At 40.5% G+C, this 19,174-nt stretch overlaps 1 protein-coding gene across 1 annotated transcript in view; it reads right to left on the bottom strand.

Annotated features, from left to right (window-relative positions):
• pdgfd (platelet derived growth factor d) overlaps positions 1-18,813 on the bottom strand; it is a 28,635-nt gene extending 9,822 nt beyond the window's left edge. Inside the window, exons 1-3 of the mRNA XM_049725901.2 lie at positions 18,263-18,813; positions 2,571-2,760; positions 1,691-1,868 (exon numbers count right to left, since the gene is read on the bottom strand). Coding sequence (XP_049581858.1) covers positions 1,691-1,868; positions 2,571-2,760; positions 18,263-18,383 — 489 coding nt within the window. The 5' untranslated portion in view covers positions 18,384-18,813. The remainder of the gene's footprint in view (positions 1-1,690; positions 1,869-2,570; positions 2,761-18,262) is intronic.
• Positions 18,814-19,174: the final 361 nt, after the last annotated feature.

Here is a 19,174-nt window from a genome sequence, read left to right as displayed (position 1 = left end):
ACCGCACGCCTCATGTGCACTGAATTTAAAGATAATGAGAGCAGTCGCTAAATTTAGCTAGGAATCAAATTGGCTGTGTTCACTCCCTCAACGACGCAAACAGTCTGCACGTTGCACTAGACCTAAGTGATTTCTGTGTTGTTCCCTGATACAGCTTATTGTGCGTCTTGACTTAGTCCATGCTCTATTCTGTATTCTATTCTGTCTCCTTCTATCCTCCTCTTTGAGTGCAGGCATTTAAGTCATTAGCTAACTTGCCGATACCATCTCAGACACCTGTTCTCTCTTTCCAAAGATGCGTCCTCTCTCCTCCTCCTTCCCACTGACTGCCTTGCTATCTCCTCCCTTTATCAGTTTGACAGCTCTGAAGAGAACAAATTAGAGCTGCTAGCCACATAACTTCAGTCCAGCTCAAGAGAACTTCTGTGCGCTATTAGTCAAACACAAAGGAGGAATAGCACAAATGGGTGCATTTCATCAAGATTTGATGAGCATTTGACAAGGAGTGTGAGAGAGAAAAGGGAAAGAGGGGAAAAAGAAGAGAAACATGTGCACCTATACTGCTTTGCATGTTGGCATCATGAAAGCCATGCTACCTATATATCCTGTACAATGTTCCATAGATAGCCAAACCTTTTAGCACAAATGGGAGCCGGCTATTGTCACGGCAGCTTTTACATCAAAATGAAAGAAGAATGAAAGCAAAAAAAAGCTCTACAAATGCACTATTTCTCTCTGCAACTTGCATCGTAGCATCCTTTTTCTTTTTTTGTAGATAAAAAGCAGTGTTCAGCCCCATCTGTGACATGAAAGGAAGCCATGCATCACGTAACTTAAAAAGACTTTCTGTGTCTCGACTGCAATTTCTCTTTCCCCTTTCACTGCGATTACAGGCTGAGGAACATCAGAAGTCCTTTCTTTCTTCTTAACTCTTCCCAACAAAATGACTCAGATGATTTCCTTATTTGCTCATTTGACAAAGAGAAAATGTTCCTTTAGTTACATCTACAGCAACTTATCTCCATCAAACTTATCAAACTGTCCACCCATCCCTCTTTTTTCCCCTGTTTTTTCTTTTGTTGGACACCGACACACGAGCCCAATTGTGCGGTATACAGTACAAATACCTAGACTTGCTCTCCTGTTATTCACTGGCCACAGACAGCAAATAACGAGTGTCCAAACCAGAACATGCAAACATCACCCATGCAGAGATTCCAACACAGAAACTCTTGCCACTACTTTCAAAGTGCTGTATGTAAAATCAGAAAATGTAGTTTCTGCAATTATTTATTAGAAACACAGTGAACATGGAGTGGAATGTAAATATGGTTCCTTTGCATGCAATTTACTGTGTGCACCCTTCAACTTTCTTCCAGCGCAAACTCTAGGAAGGCTGGTTTGTTTGCAGCCCCCCTCAAGCTGACATTTCCCCATTCATGCGTATCAATATTTTGTGTATGGAGCAAAAACACAGAAAGAACATTTCATTTATCCTCAGGGGGCCCTACTGGAGGGTTGTATCACATACAGTGTGAATGTTTTTTCCCTAATTACCCATGACAACAATGTCTATATCTCCGCAATAGAAAATTGAAGGAAATAGTATGAAAGACAAAGATCAAGCGAGATGTGACATACTATAAAAGTAACTCAGGACTTATATGTCAACTGCATGTGCGTATCTCACCAGAAATGAATAGTAGACTTTGAATCCCGGCTTTGCGACAAAATAATTGTCAGATTTGAAGGTTATTTTGAGGATGTTAGATTTGGAGTTGAGACTCGGCGGTGCCTTCTGTCCACACCAGCGACCCCAAATAATAGTGCTGGTCTCTGATTGGTCCTCCACTTCAACAAAGTCATATCTGCAGTGAATAATAAAGAGGAAGAGGACAACAAAACAAGTTGATGATGATGAAAACATTTAAGACTCTTGGCTGACACGTTGATTTGTGTGTCTTTGGCATGTGGAGATATTGACAATAAAGCTGACTTTGACTTTTTTGACTTTGATTTCAGTGATACAGTTGGGTGCTTTGCTTTTTGTATAACACTAATAAATATCACCAAGTTAAAGAAAATATTTAATTAGAGCCAAGCAATATAAACAAAATGTGTGGATTTTGTGGGGTTCAGGAGCTTGTACTAAAACGTTACTGCGCTTATTAGACTGGTTCCTTATGCACATTTTTAAGTAGAAGAATGACTATTGATTCTGCCCAGTTCTTTTGTCATTCATCGATTTTTTTTGGGGTGGAGATGCCCATTTTCTTTATAAGATCAATTATAACCTTTCCTCCATGTTGTGGAGGACATTTGCTGCATTCCACCGTTTAATTCCATCCAAATAATTGGTGGATTCCCTTCTTCATCATCAATCATTGTGTCTGGTTCTGTCTTACTGATATAATAGCCATCGTTTTGACACATCTGCTTTTAGCTTCAATTTTGTCCTTTGTTTTACAATTTCTGAAGATTCATTCAAAAGGGGGTTTTGAAGGAATACGCCGCAATATTCCAACCACTCGGCCCTTATCCATCTCCTATAAATGTTGCACTTGTGTTACCTGCACACGTTGTTCTCGGCCTCCTCCAAGCCAAAATGATTGTCAAACTCCAGGTGTATCCGGCTTCCCGCTGGTGACACCAAAGTCCATGACAAAAGCAGATTGCGGGGATACGAGTTGGGGAAGCGTGGGCTATTGATGACTCCACCTGGCGGTGTAACGGTGATATTGTCCTCTTTTCGGTATACATCTGTGATGAGACATTTGTTGTCTGTTAGCTCATATAAACAAATGAGTGAGTTCTTTTTGTTCAAAAATTATATTGTAATATAAACAAGTATGGCAATGGCCTTGATTATGATAGTGAAATGAATCCTGCTGTTTTGCCCATGATGTGTTGATTAAAACAAGGTTGTCAGCCTTCGGCTCTCAAATTGATGATATCAAAACAATATTGTTCACCACTGCTATTTTCTACTGATATATTTATGGTAAGTTTATTGCTCTTGGTGCAGAAAGCACTTTACTTTTTGTTCCCAAACGAGGGGTGAATCTATTTATTATGGCTGTGTAGGCAGATTAATATCCTTAATAAATGAGGAATACCTGGTGAACACACAAACACACGCAGTCTGAAGGTCAAGCAGCATGCTGAGGTTGGCTGACAGGGCTGTTTTTTTCTGACTTGTGTGGATTTTGTGAAGAGGAAGATGAATGTATAATCAAGGCTGTACAGTTTGCACCCCAGAATGATGATGATGATGAAGATCTGGCCTTCACTTCTACGCCCTTCTCATTCAGCTCCTGCTTAAGAGTTTTATTTTCTACACTGTGTTATTTTATTGATCAATTTATTAAGGAGGTCACCACCACAATCTGTTTGTATCATTAAAGCTTAAATATGTAGATGCTCTTGCTTTTTACGCGATGGCAAAAGTCTGACTCTGTAGTTCTATTTGCTCATAAAAATGCTTAGTTGTCAGGATCATTTCCCCTCTACGGTTAGTGAGGGACACATCCGTGAGCGTGTGCATGTTTGTAAGGTTGTCGGTTAATGTGGTGTCAGGGCACTTTCAATTTCACTCTTGTCTGCTGCACTGCAGGTTACAGTAAACTAGTGGCAGGTTGAAGTAGACATAAATACAGCAGTGAAAACTAAAATCGTTGTCTGTTTGACATGTTCCATGTTTTTCCTTTAATTTTTGTGTGGGTAAGAAGGCAAACCCAGATTTTTTGTAAAAAAAAAAAATAAATTAAAAAAAAAAAGGATATCCACAGTTTTGTAGAACATTTTGGACTTGCAAAATAAGAGATGTTTTTATTTAATACACTGATTTTGAGTATTCATAAGCCCTCACAAATAGCTGGCTTCCATTGTATAGTTTGAGTTGTTTTGGGTTGTAATATCAACATTCATCACTAGATGTCAGACATATGTTCTATACTACAAAGTAATATTAATGTAATAATAAATATATTAAGAGCATTTATGTTGGCCATATCTCATTTTTTGTAAGATATCTGGTTAGGAAGTGTGTGGTCCTTTGTGTTGCCCCAAAAGCAAAGATGAAAAATTGTAGCTCCTTCCATCATTAGGTTGCCCATCCCTGGTCTATTTTGATTTCAAAACTTGCGTTTTGTATATTTATTTGTACATACTGTTTCCCAAAATGTTTTATTTTCATGTGTGGCAGGATGGAGGTGGGTAGTTTCGCACGAATGAAACTTGTCTCTCCCACCTTCATTGCTGGGGTGTGATGTTCTTCATACTGTAGCACTGAGGTCTATTTCTGATCCAAGTGCCAATCACACTCTTACAACAGCTCTGTCGAAAATGCACTAAAAAGAAGAGTGGTAACATTTATGTGAGCGTGTGTGGAAGTTCAACTTGTGTTAAACCTTTAAGATGTTTTTTAGCATAGAAGTGTGGGTAGGTAGATGGTTTTAAATTATTGGGATTGATTTGAATTGAAATTTTCTCAGCAAGTCAGTGGATGACTGTTTGCCTTTTAGCATTATATGCATCATAGATTGTTTTCCTTGCTGTGCTCATGCATGTCTTGAATGTTTATTCATCTGTATTTTGTTGTGTTATGTAAAACATGTCCAATTAGCAGCATAGGTGATGCCATCCGCTGCGTGGTAGGATAGGAGGTTGTGTATAGCGTACATCTGTTCACTGCTCTGCAGTACATACTGTTTGCATGACATTGTGTTTTCTTGCAGAGTCTGGTTGCTGATGCGCAATACTGTGCTTGCACAGACAATTTCCACCCAGAGAGAAATGAATGTCCAAACCCTTTTTCCGTCTGGCTAAATGATAGCTCAAGGCCTGTGTGTATGCATTGATTATCAAGGCCTATGCTGGCTCTAGTTTTGCCACTCACTCATGAAAAATCATATTTAAATATTCTCTCTTGCTTTTCAGTCACGCTTTCGAAAGCACAGAGGCATGAAAGAGAAACACACACATGGGTCCCTGGGGTGGACACTGCATGCCATAAGTGTCATCTTTGGTCACCATTGGCCTCCCACCCAAAATCTCGCCTTCTGAGATGTTGGGTTCTGTCTTGTTTATTCTACCAAAATGATTTTTTTTTTTTTTTAACTGGGATTCTGGAAAAAACACAGTGCAAAGGACTAGAACAAATTAATGATTACATCTGAATACACCATAATATCAATGTCTTACTTCTCTGATCAGTTGTTCTGTTTAATTTCTACAGGGCTTAAACAGTTAACAATTACCAAAACATATTAGGAGAACAGACTGCAAATGTTGGAATAGAACACATCTTGAGGAACATAGGTGAAAGATTTTTTTTTTTAAAGTAACACAATTATTCCAGAAGGGAAGTGCATGTTGGAAGAAAGCCAAAGTGGGCGCAACCAGTGCATTAGACGTGAGAAGAAACTATTCAACTGTGAATCACTTGTGTCAGGGCATATGGGGTGTGGAGATGTATGATTCATAGCAATGCCAGGACTATATACAGTTCACATGATTATAGAAAAGTGCATATGCATAATGGTCCTTCAGAAGGACACTGCATGGCTCCCATGTTTGCTTTGTGTTTGACTGAATTATTGCAGAGTGAATTCAAGGTGTTAAGATGATTGTTACAAGTTGATGGATTTCAAGTGATAGTTTCTATGTATCAGATTAAGACAAATGAGCAATGTAACCAGCACTGACATTCTGGCTATACCAAATGTTGGTGAGTAATTCTTTCATCATTTTCATTCATTCTTTCAAAAATTTCATCAGCAACAATTAAATGTACATTAAATGTTTGTGATGTGCACACATGCATATCACATGATTACATTTTTTGCTATTTTCAAATACCACCAAAACAATCATTCTCATCAATCTTTTTGACATACTAAAACAACAAATATCAAGACTCTTAGCGCCTGATTCACTAAGATCCCAAATTGTGCTCATTTGTGTGTATATTCACTGTAACATTACACCGCCTCAACCTTTAGCTATGGGAGGGGCATTGTTTTGAAACCAACATTGTTATATGATTCAGCTTCCCTTTGTTACATTACATGTTTGTTTGAAATTGAAACTTCAATTATCTACTTTTTTGTTTATTTGTTTTGTTAATCGTTGTTGTGCTTGATTTATTTTGCCACTGCATTTTAAATATGATATGCAACAATTACAAATTCTGCACAAAGGTTACATTCATGTTTTGTACATGCAAGGGATTAAAAAAAGATAAAAGTTTAGATATGCATATGTTTTCACAGTTTGAGTCAATATGTCTTATGAAGCATCCAACCCCCAAAATCATGATAATACCACTTATCCATTAATCAGGACGTAGCATAACAATTGAAAATTTGTTTTCATAACTTTGTAATTGACCATGTGAAGGTTTACCCTTTACTGAGTGACAAATACGTTATATACATCATAGATTTTCTAGCATAGCAGAAACATCAAATATTTGTTTGAACGTGTGTGTGTGTGAGCGTGTGTATCAACGTGTGCGTGTGCGCGTGCGCGTGTCTGTTCCCCTGGAGGCAGACAAAGGGATGTCCTGTGACACAGACAGAATAGGTTAGATAAACAGCAGCGGATCAAAACACTGTTGACTCAGGACACTCGCAGACAGATTTACTGAAGGCCTTTCCTTTTTTTTTGCTGGGGCAGATGAGGCAATGAGGCCTCAGCAAAAAGGGGAGAAGACTTCAAGGGTATTTTTGTCAAATACAAATAGCTAAAATAAGAATTTGTGGTCACACGGCACAAGAAGGCAAATTTATTCAGTGCCATACTTGTTTTCATGTGATTGTTTTATATTTGTGGTTACTGGTAACGTAAAGCTATAGTATGCTGCTGTGTGTGCAGATGGCACAGATTTGATTTCCAATAAGCACCACATTCGTCTACCCGGCAACTGCCAAATCTTTTTCTTTTTTAATTTTGTATCCTCGGCTTTTTGATATGTGTGACAGTGCCCCAGCTAATACTTGCCATAAATTGTCAAGTACAGTTTAATAGAGACTTGGTCGATATAGTTCTCACAGATCAAATATAAGTCAAAGGTTTGGGAAAAATTAGGAAGATTACAAATGTCAAAGACTCTACCATTTCCCATGTATATGCTGGCTAGTCAATATTTTAAGTAATAGCCCGAGAGGTTATTTGTGGTAAACTTGAACTGCAGCCAAAGGACATATTTTGCAAGCAAGATCAATACAATCTCATAAACTGGTGAACTATGCCTTGCTAACTGGCCGACTGCCTCCGAAAGCTTCCCCTGGCACAGTCCAGGAGCAGCATGACAAATGATATGCCGTCTTTTCACATCAGATGATGATAAACAAACAAACTGCAGCCTCACGCTGACAGATGGGAACAAAACAGAATGAACACTACAAGCTACAAAAACTGAGAAAATCTGACCTGCCTGGGGTGAAGGACAATCTGAAATAGGGAGAGTGATTGAGTGATATTAGTCAGGATGGAGGTGTGAAAAGGAAAGAAGAAGTGCTAAGGGTAAGGGAAAGTTTAAAAACTCATGAGCATGAGAAACGTGTAAATTGCTGAGTAACAAAATCCACAAACACTCACAAGCTCTCAAACTATTAGATAGGTCACACCAAAGAACATGTCTAAGACTCATGAATAAGCAATGGTACAATCTGCTTTGTTAGCGCATGTGTATGTGTCTGTGAAGCTGTGTCACTTCTTGTCGGTTGTTTTTGTTCACTTCAATGTCAAAAGGGAGAGGAGAGATGTTGCTGAAAAATGACTCTCAATGCATTTAAATGATTCAGAAGCATTTTATCTGGTCCTCATATCTTCACAAGTGAGTCTCAGTGGTCCCTTGAATAGCATTAGCATCCACTTTGCAGCCTCTTTGGCAACTGTGACCCCCAAAATTGTCGTTGGGTTAATTCTCATTGCATCAATTATCTGTGTTAAGGATGCAACGTCAATTTGATTGAATAATGGATATAATTTATTTAAGGTAATTAACAAGCTGAGTAGTATAATCTTGACAGGTTGTGTTTTTTGCTTTTTTTTTCAAACTGTACGGCTGCTATAACTACTATCGAAATAACGTCATAATGTAAATCAAATTCCATCTAAAAAAACGATCAATACTATTTTAAACACAACAAAATATTAACCATTTAGGTCTGAGCATTGTTATATTTGTCATAGCAAACAAGTTTGTACTGTGCATTTCCCCGTACCTACTGTGCTTTGACATATTCCTATTTAACACCTTGGCTAAGCTAAGTGAATAATGCAAAGGACTAACACTTGCAGAGTCAGCACTGTGGATAGGTCTTTAGAGACACTGTGGCAGAACGATGCGAGCAACCAAATTTCAAACACACATCCGTACTTTGAACATCGCTGATATAAAAAAGTAGTGATGATTTTTCATTTTGTTTAGGGTTTACGATTTATTTAGTATGCTGTGTTTTTATTATGTATTGTGAGAGAGATTTTGTTTCCATTGTTGTATTGCAATCACAATGAAGACATTCAAAATAAAAAAATAAAAATGAATAAGCCTGCGCATATATAATATTGAAACTACAGACCCGAATGCAGTAAAGTAGTTAAAGTAGCTTGTACACGATGTACATGATCAATGAGTGTATACATGGCATTGTGTGTTATTCAGTACATTCTTGTCAATGTGTATTGATGGGACAGGACAGGATGGGAGAAACTCAGCCACGTCCAAGATGATTTGCGTGGTCTAGTGCGAGTATGCTGCAACACTTGATATACTAGTATTTTGCTCTTGCTGAGAGTTACTGCAGTTTAAACTGCAACATTAAGGCGGACAGTCAATAATTCCCACAGTGCACAACACACACAAGCACACTCATGCACTACGCACACAAGCATACATGTGCACAGTGTAAAACAGTTCCTTTAAGTCTTGAATTGTTTCTGCTGTTAATATTTTCATTCATTTTCTATAGTGCTTATCTACACGAAGGGTTGCTCTCTCTCACTCTCTCTCTCTTGCCACCTGACTGTGTGTGTGTATGTGGGTGCGTGTGTGCGTGTGTGCGTGTGTGTGTGTGAGGTACATCTGGGTTAACACACGTTTTTGCAAGCCCATTCTCTCTAAGGGCAAGTTGAAAGATGTTTGCAAGATGCACGTTTGCTCCGTTAGAGAGCAGATGCTTATGTTTTGACAGAAGTCCCGCTCTCTGACTCCCATCAGATGTGTGTACGTGCGTGTCAGTCCTCTGACTACCAGCCGGTATCTGACCTATCCACCACTGGGGTCGCTTATCTCGCTGAAGGCTCAACATCAACATCCACCTGCTCCTCCTCATCTTCAATTCTACTTCTGTCTGTTAACTAGTCTGTCATCATTTTTCACCCTTTCCCCCTCGACATCTCACAAGCAGACTTTTACTGTCCTCCCCACCTCCCACTCCCTCCAGCAGCCTTCATACTGTATGTATCCTCTTCTTGTGCCGGCACTTGCAATGCACCCATTCTCCCTGCGCTGCTCACCAACCTCTGAGAGAGTTAACGATGAGCTGAAACCAAGAAAAAGGAGGCTAATGAAGACCAGAGGAGGAAGAGATAGAGTGGAGGAGACAGATGGAGAAATGCTTGGATACACAAATGGCGAATGTGGGAAAATTGTGGAGAAGCGCTGACATTCAGAGAGAGGAAGATAAAAAGCATTTGACAGAGGGAAAGAATCTCTTTCATTTGTGTCACTGTCAGAGCACCATTGTCAAAATAACAAAGACATAGCACTCACTAAGTATTGGAGGATTTGTCAAAGTCCCCGTCTTGCAAGCTCAATACACGCATAAAACACACAGCATAAATACACAAAGTGTTTATCTCTTTCCTTCAGCAGGGGCCAATCTCCTGGGGTGCGAGTGGCTTCTGCTCTCATTTTTCTGCAGTGTCACTTCTGCCACGTGTCTCACCCTCGCTTAGCCCAGCTAGCAGAAACATGAGGGTCCTATTCATTTATTTCTGCTTTGTTTTTAGCAGCCAAAGAAACCGTTCGGCTCTATTGTGTTTTTTGAGAAACCTTTTCACCTGCACAAATGAATGTAAAAATATTTGCCACTTGGTTGTATATACCTCAGGTCACCATATCTTTGACAATGCTCAGCGTAATTGTGTTCCATCTTGCATTTTATACAGAACCATCCACTGATCCGGGGTTGGGTTGTGGGGCCAGCAGCTGTTGCAAGGGAGCCCAAACTTCCATTTCCCAAGCCATTGTCCAGCTATTCCGGGAGGATCCTGAAACATTCCCAGGCTAAATGGGAGAAATATCTCCAGCTTGTCCAGAGTTATTCCGCAGCCTCCTCCTGGTGGGACATGACCAGAACACCTCACTAGGGAGGTCAAGTCAAGTCAATCACTTCAACTGCCTGGTGGAGGGTCAGCAACTCTGCTTTGAGCCTCTCTCACCCTAAAGAGAGATCCTGCGGACACCCTGGCAAGGAAACCTTTACCTCACACGAGTTTCTGTTTCTCTTTGTTAATTCAAACAGACAGCTGAGATTGTTTGCAACTGTCAAAATCAAGTTAATACACAAAAATCATGTCTACAGTTTAATAGTAACAGCATGGCTTTCTGCTCAGCCTAAATAGCATCTGAACGGCTTCACCGGAGATCCTTTTAATTTCCCCCTGCATTCCCTTCAGAGAACCTGTTCCACCTTGCCAGAGGGCTATCAGTGTAATTAACACACCAGCTGCAACTACAGTGGCATTGTAATGAACCCGTTAGTTTTATGAAGCAAAGCCATTTAAAATGGTTCTGCCAGCACCCTGTCGCTGGACGGATTACGGAAAAACATCATGCTTATACTTTTCATGTAGTCTGTGGTTATTTGACCCTGAAAGTATTTTGGAATCATATTGATCATTCAACGGATTATTATTATGATTATTTTATCAAGGAGGATATGGTCAATGGTAGTGCAGTGGCTCGCAAGGCTGACTTTCATGCAGGCAGCGTGGGATTAATTGGCTGATGGTGCGGTTGTGCGTCTGACCGATTGGCAAACCCATGACCTTGAACAGGATAGTTTTATGTTCTATAGTCACTGGTTGGTTCCTGTTTGTAGCATTTTGATGAACTGTCCCTCATTTCAAACTCAGGACACATTTCCTCAGGTCATCAAATCACAAATGAATTTCCTTTGCCATCTAGCCGTCCCTCTGCTGTACAATACCTTCTCCTGTTTCCAGCTTGTCTTTCATAAGCTGGTTTTATGACCTCCTTGGCTTTCCAACTTTCCCATTCTGCAGCTCTTTCCTTATGGCCTTAATCCTCGATTTCCACATCCAATTTAGCTGCTCCACTCTGTTTTCTACATCAGTCAGGCATTTCAGCCAAGACTCTACTCTCCTCCTGAATTAATAAATGTCCCTTACTGCTTCACCTTTTCCCCTTATACGCAGCATCGGCAAGAATATGAATACGGGTGTCATGGCTAATGAATGCAATTAGGGATGCGCCAATACCACATTTTTGTATTGTGTTTTGTATTTTCATTTGATTATTTGCCAATATTGAAAAACCATTACAATGCCTTTATGTCTTGTAATTGGAGTTATCATTTGTCAACTGTGGGTCACTGAAGACCCTTGAGACTGAAGTAGCGTTTTATCACACTGTCTTACTTCTCTGACATGCCGCACGGCTGCGGCTTTGTGATGGAAGTGGTTGGCTTGGCCAGATCTCAGCAGCATGCAGCCGAGCACCAAGCAGACTATGACTTGCAGACAGCTAAAAGTGATGACATCTATATTTATTTAAGTACCATATCTCCACACGGCTGACATGGCTTATTTCTCAGGTGGATAAAGTGGTATTGGTATTGGTCGAATACTTATAGCGAAGAGGAAAGTGATAGATAATACGTAAGATACATATGTAAATGTAACGAAATATAGTAATGGTAATAATGAAGCAAGATTGTAGGAAACAATCAAACGGGGAGAAAAGAGGCAGCCAGTGTCAGGACTGGATGGAAATGGAGCAGGACGACCAAGTGCAGCTTGGACCAGGGTTTATTGAAGAACGCAAACTAACACTCGGCAACTGACAATGACTTAACAAAACCTAACAACATGACTGACCAAAAAGACGTGAAACAAAAAGACAGGGTGACATTACCAATGACAGGAACAGGAACCAAAAAGACATCATGACATGAACACACAACAATGATCCGACGGGGAGTGAGGGGCAGACAGGACTTATATACACGACAGGTAACAAGAGGCAGGTGGGAATAATCAAACTAATCATGGGCACACAGGAGGGGAGGGGCGAGCACACAGACAGAAACCAAGACAACCGACACTTAGTGGAACAGCTGGGGCAAAGGCGTGACAGCCAGTTTATCTATCTTATCAGTTTATGGAATGAACACTCAATAATAGTCGCAGACTGGTTATGATGAAGAGAGTGAAATTGACATAAAATGTTGTTTTGATATGTTTTGAAATCCAAATCCAAGAAAGCACATCTTTCAACAAGGTCTAAAGAATTTCATCTTTCAGAATATCATTTGGGTTATTCACTGCTACTTAAGATAAATTTGAGTCAGGCGATGAGGGAGTCACTTTTGGGGCAGATGACTGTAGACTTTTAATCTGTGTTTTTTCTGCTATGACTCATCATCCCTTTTCATCATATCCTCCGATCAGAAGCCGGTGGGTGAGCAAGGGAGAGGTACCTCACCTTTTATATTGGGTCCATTTGGCTTCCTCTGAGTTCCCTTTTTTTAATGCTGACAGGATAGAAAAGTGAGGGGACAACTCCTCTGGCTCTTTTAACTTGGCATATCTCTTCTTAAACACCTTCCCTCTCCAACCTCTGCAATCCCTCTCTACACTATCACTGCTCTCCTTCCACCCACTACCTCCACCTGACAGCAGCAGGAGTATCAAGCACCACCTTCCTCTGTTGCCCTTTCAAGACCTCATCACACGCTTGCCTCTGTCAGTTGCTGCACAGAACCATGCACACACCCTCCCATCAGACCGTTCAGAAGGTTACCACCCTATTTTCTTTTTGCAGGCGAGGAAGAATAAAATATTTTTGGTGGGGCTGCTTTGGCTTGTGTTATGTGTATGGCAAGTGTTTATTAGGGGATTCCTTAGAAGGGAGATCCTGCAATTGTGTTTGCTTATGAGTGTGTCCACTTGGGAGGATGTGAAGTAGTTCAATGTCCGGTGTCTAGTGACTCACCAATTCCAATAACCTCAATGACACTCCTCCCCGCTCCCACCCTTTAGTTTCACATTGTGACATGTGGAAATGCTTTGCGGCTGCTTTTGAAACAGTGATGAATTTGACGCAAACACGTCATGGCTGTGTGATGATGCCAATCGAAAACATCCCTCAAAGCTTTCAGACATTACGCAATGGACAATTCATCACTTTATTCAATTGTAATGAGACCAAAAAATTAGAAGTCTTGATAGCATATGTCATGGACCTTGAGGTGAGATCATGACATTCGTTTAAAGGTCAAGAACTCATGTTTAAATTGACATTATCTTACTCTAAGCCCTTGTAAAGCATGGCCTGCAATTCTGTTAGTGACACTGAAAATGAAAAGATTTGCCAAGCAAAGGAAAATGCCAAAATCATAGCAGAGTTACAAAAGAGATCCTCAAGATTGTTTTGTCAAATGCAAATATATTTCTATTAGGCATTATGTTTGGATACCCTTGCTCAAACATATTTTGACACTTGACACTTAGAAATGTGAGTGGTGTGTGTGCGTGTGTGTGTGTGTGTGTGTGTGTGTGTGTGTGTGTGTGTGTGTGTGTGTGTGTGTGTGTGTGTGTGTGTGTGTGTGTGTGTGTGTGTGTGTGTGTGTGTGTGTGTGTGTGTGTGCGTGCGTGTGTGTGTGTGTGTGTGTATGCACATTATTCAAGTTCTTTGAAGTAGTCAAGGACTATGACAGCACATTCTCTGATATCACGCCAAGACAGTACGACAGGGCACATGCTAAAGCTGCATGTTTTCACATGTGGATGTAACATACTCATGTCTATGTACTGTTGAGCAATGTAAGTACATGAGAGTCAAACTATAAGAAACAACTCTTAGTACTGTGATGATCCAGTGTTGCTGTACACCACTGAAATCTACAACAGTGATAACTTGAATTGGTTCTAATTCACCTGTGCAAGTGTCCAATTGGTGCATCATGACTAATTTTGGCCTCCTTCAGTGTAAGTCTAATGACTGGGGGCCAATGGAAATGGATGTTAAAATGATGTCTCTCCAGACTTGTTTTTCCAACAGCCAAATAATGTCGTAATTCATTCCATTAAAATGTTAGCTGTTCCTGGTCATAACCATCGGGGAAATGATTGGGCACAGACTGTCATTGTCAAACTTTCTTTGTAGCCAGCTTCATTTCTTTTACACCAGTGCTAACCCTATTTCCTTCTCCCCACGTGGCCCTTAAAAAAAGCCACACATGCACACTACACAATGGAGTCTAACTGGTAGAACAACGCTCAAACATAACTGGTTCATTCATTACCTAAGTCCCAGAAATGTATTGTTGCAAGTGAAAACGTATCCCTCGGTTTAGATTCAAGGTCAATTTACATCGACCTGACTTTTACACTTATGTGTCCTCCCCCCAGACACAATGTTAATTGATGACATAACTTTAGACCAGGCTTGTGTCTGTGTGTTCACTTCTTATACTAAGTTTCTTTATCTTTTTATGACCATGAGCCTGCAGTCTCATGTCCTTATATGGGCATGGTGTTAGTCATTAGGGTCAGCTTCGCTGGCACATACTTGAAGTTTACAAGGAAATTAAAAGGCCTGTAGTCAACCAAAAAGAATCTTGGTCAACTTTTAGTCGTCCGAATTTTCGACCATCTGATCGGAATAAATAAATCGCCATTATCTCTAGATTAATTATATCAGTTACAGTGCACCGTGTGCTCTCTACCAACACCCTCCACAATGTTGACGGGCCACAAACCCGACAATTGCATCCGTGATGTTATGTTTCCATTTTTGTGTGATAGGAGACAGCTCTGAGCGAAACTGCCGCTGGAGTACCCTGTAGTCGTTTCAAAGGTGGCACTGGGATGCGCCTAAAATTAAAAACAACAATAATATCGTCACCGGCCTCTTTACTAACTAAAAATGGATAAAGCACCACTCAGTATTCTTTTTTCAAAAAGGAAACTTGAGGTAATTCTGCGAGAACAGAATTCATTGCAGCGTCCATGCATTCGTACATCAGTGTCGCCATATTCATTCTCCCCGGCCTTCTTGTTTTGGTCAAAACCGAACATGACACAAATCCAGATGTTTTTTTTAAGTATGCATTTAAGAATAAGAGAGGTTTATTTCCTTTGTGCAGATTATTTGGTTTGTCCACGAGTCTTGTGCATGCCTTTCTGTGACATTGTTTGGCACCTTATAAGAGCTCAGAGAGATGACAGGGTAAAAGCTGAAACAGATGGAAGAAGATGGGAGGATAAAGAAAGAAATGAGAACAGGGAAGATTGAAGGAAGAGGATCTGGGAAGATGGAATGATATGCAGTCAAGCGTATACTGATAAGACAGCGCTGAGAGAGGAAAGCTACTGATAAGAAAGATGGCAGAATAGCAGAAATCAGAAAACTATAACTGGACTTTATGAAAGACAATAATGGAAAAGAAGTTGCGTTTGGTACGGCAGTCAAGTCTGACATGACACTTCATTAGTAGAAGCTAATTTATCACCACCTTAAGCATCAATTACAAAGTCTAGGCCTCAATTTTGTATCGTATTATATGCAACTTGAATCAATTATTCAAAATTTTCTTCATAAAATATTGTTCTTATTTATGGAGTTCACTTCATTTTCCGAAGGCCACCACACCCCTGACTATTATTTTGGGTTAAAGAAAATGACAAAAACAATAAAAAAAATAAATCCATCCATCCATCCATTTTCTGAACCGCTTAGTCCCCACGGGGGTCGCGGGCGTGCTGGAGCCTATCCCAGCCGTCATCGGGCAGTAGGCGGGGGACACCCTGAACCGGTTGCCAGCCAATCGCAGGGCATACAGAGACAAACAACCATTCGCACTCGCACTCACACCTAGGGACAATTTGGAGTGATCAATCGGCCTACCAAGCATGTTTTTGGGATGTGGGAGGAAACCGGAGTGCCCGGAGAAAACCCACGCGGGCTCGGGGAGAACATGCAAACTCCGCACAGGGAGGGCCGGAGGTGGAATCGAACCCGCACCCTCCTAACTGTGAGGCGGACGTGCTACCCAGTGCTCCACCGAGCCGCCTAAATATGGCTTACGGCCATACTACCCTGAGAGCGCCCGATCTCGTTCGATCTCGGAGGCTAAGCAGGGTCGGGCCTGGTTAGTAAAAAAAATAAATAATAAATAAATAACTGTCACTGTTTAAATTGAAAATATATTTTAAAATTTTACTTGCTTATTAACTTATTTATTTGAAAGTAACTGAACACTTAAAACCACACCTCTGAGAAAAATTCTCGACAGGCGTCCACTGGGACTTGTATGATGTTGGCGGTGTCTCAGGAAAAAAACAAATGTCTCTAACAACATCATCACTGGGACTTTCCAATTCGTAGAGGAGTCAGCATAGTATCAAATACAAGCAGCATGACTTTTTGTTCTTCTTTTATTCAACTACTATTTAATATAATGCAAAATTTAATAGGACTATAGGCAAAACAAGGAATGAAAGAACATTGCTCCATAAAAGTGAAGCTCTGCCTAACACAGCAGTGCATTATAACCTATGTGGACCCTTTTGATATCAGATTAAAGCAAAACTGTATATATATTATTCCCACAATTTCACTTCCATAACAATCTAACCTAGAGGGGGAAGAGAAGATGTGGTTGAAAGCTGATATTAACATATTTCAGCCACAGTACTTGAAGGTGGTGAAGTAGAGGGCACAACGCTGTCTTCACATTGTTTACATTTTTAGAGCGCATTAGTCTTTCTGCTGTTGCTTGCCCTCACACTTGTGAAATGCCTTTATTCACAAAAGTAAATTAGAAAATGTGAAAATCCATAACTCTAGGGCTTTTCCTAATGCAGGACTAAGTGGAGAGCACCGAGTGCAGAAGCCATGCAAATGGTTCCATGTTTCTTCATAAACACACCGGCGAAGGAGGTGGAACAGGCCTCGGGGATCTTGTTCAGGTTTGAATCTAAAACAGGTATTTTCATGTATCCCTGCCAAAAGCAACCCTGCAGCTGTCTGTGTGCCTCCGTGTCTTTAATAAAATGGACCATACACTAACTGTAGACAGGGATGACATAAAAAAACAAGCATGTGCACCTGCAGGAAGTAAGAATCAGGGAGGCAAGACTCATGAGACAGTGACAGTGTTTGTTTGAGGTGACAAATAAGCACTTGACCGAATGTTCACGTCTTTCTGTTTCTGTTGATCACTAATCCTCAGTCACAACATCAGCCATTCAATCAAAGAGCCAGAGACATAGATGGATTTATTGTGTTTTGTGGGCATTTGACAGAATTTCCTACATGGGGAGAATGAATGATCAAATATCTCATTGTAAATATTTTGAAATGAATGGTAAGATATATCCCTAGATGTTTTGAACCCGTATTTTGTCAGCGTACTAGTGAGCAGAATAATGGTGCCTGAAAGACAGCAGATGTCTCCATGGATGTATAGCTCAAATGCAGCCACAGAGTGAGGACCTTTTTTGTTCTGTTAGGTCAAACAATCTGTCGGAAATGCCAATCATCAATTACTATTTTCCGATCAAAAGATGGATACAAATGTATGCCATACTTTCAAACTAATTGTCATTCGTAATACCACCAGCTACAGGAAATCATAAATACTTCATCAAAGATATACATAAGGCCACGTAAAGGGAAGGCTGCCTGGCCACTTCGGGAAACAGAGAGGTAGGCAGGGAAAGTCATTTGAGCATTTTAATTTCTTTTTAATCTAAAAAAAAAAGTACTAGTATGCTCTTTGTTGTCACTGGTAAAAAAAATAAAAAAATTAAAAATCAGTGTGCAAGTAGGACAATAAAGGTTCAGTAGTGAAGCAATTGTGTCTCCAATTGCGGTGCCACTTTTGGCCTAGCATACCAAGGATTTCAAATTCACTTCTGATTTTCTATAAGTCAATAACATGTTTTGCGTGATAAGCCACAGAAATAATAAGCAGAACAAAGAATAAAAAAGTGATCTTACCGTCTCTCCTGAAGTTGCCCCGTATGACTTTGACCATGGAAACCTGAGCTCTCGCAACTGCTCCTGCGCCCAGCAGTAATAAAAGCGCCACGCACATGTGGAAAACTACCGCTCCACTCATGCCGACAATAAACTCGGGGGGGGAAAAAAAACAATTACTTGCCCAAATCTCCACACTGAACAGTTACCTAGACTTACAGTACTCGCTCCAAGCATCTAAAGTGAAAGTTTCCATCCACTTGTTGACGCGTGGCACGCGCACAAAAAACGCACAGAGACTCTTGTCCTGGTCCAAAAAGTATTCACCTCCTCGGATGATGAAACACACAAGTCACTTGGACTAAGTGCAGGTGGAGTGTAATATAGTTCCCGTCATGGTCACACAAATGAGCTTAGGCGCCCGACGTCTTATCACGCCTAAAGCAGTGAATTCAGTCCAGTATCGGAGAAATATCCTGCATAGTTTACAGCGCCTTTGGAGCTTCTGTCTGTCTGCACGCAACCGGCGCGTCAAACTTCAGCCAACTCAGTCGGGGCGCGCGCACAACTACACTGTTTGCGTGTCATTGTGTTGTTGGGAGTCTGCACGGGATGTGCTGCGAGATCGGGAAGTCTTTGACACTGATGAATGACACAATTGCGTTCTATGCTGTCTATACATCTGAACCGTGATTTAATCAGGAATAAAAATAAAAACGTTTTTTTAAAATATCTATCTATCTATCTATCTATCTATCTATCTATCTATCTATCTATCTATCTATCTATCTATCTATCTATCTATCTATCTATCTATCTATCTATCTATTCGTCTGTCCGTCTGTCTGTCTAATCAACGGGTTGCAAAATCAGCACTGTATATCAGGTGAACTGTCTCGCACTTTTGTTAAAGACCTTCCAGGACTGTGTACA

This window comes from Syngnathus scovelli, chromosome 7 (assembly GCF_024217435.2).
Source record: "Syngnathus scovelli strain Florida chromosome 7, RoL_Ssco_1.2, whole genome shotgun sequence".
In the NCBI taxonomy this organism is placed as follows: domain Eukaryota; kingdom Metazoa; phylum Chordata; class Actinopteri; order Syngnathiformes; family Syngnathidae; genus Syngnathus; species Syngnathus scovelli.
The sequence above is the reverse complement of the archived record's forward strand: the minus strand, read 5'-3'. Positions and strand labels throughout refer to the sequence as shown.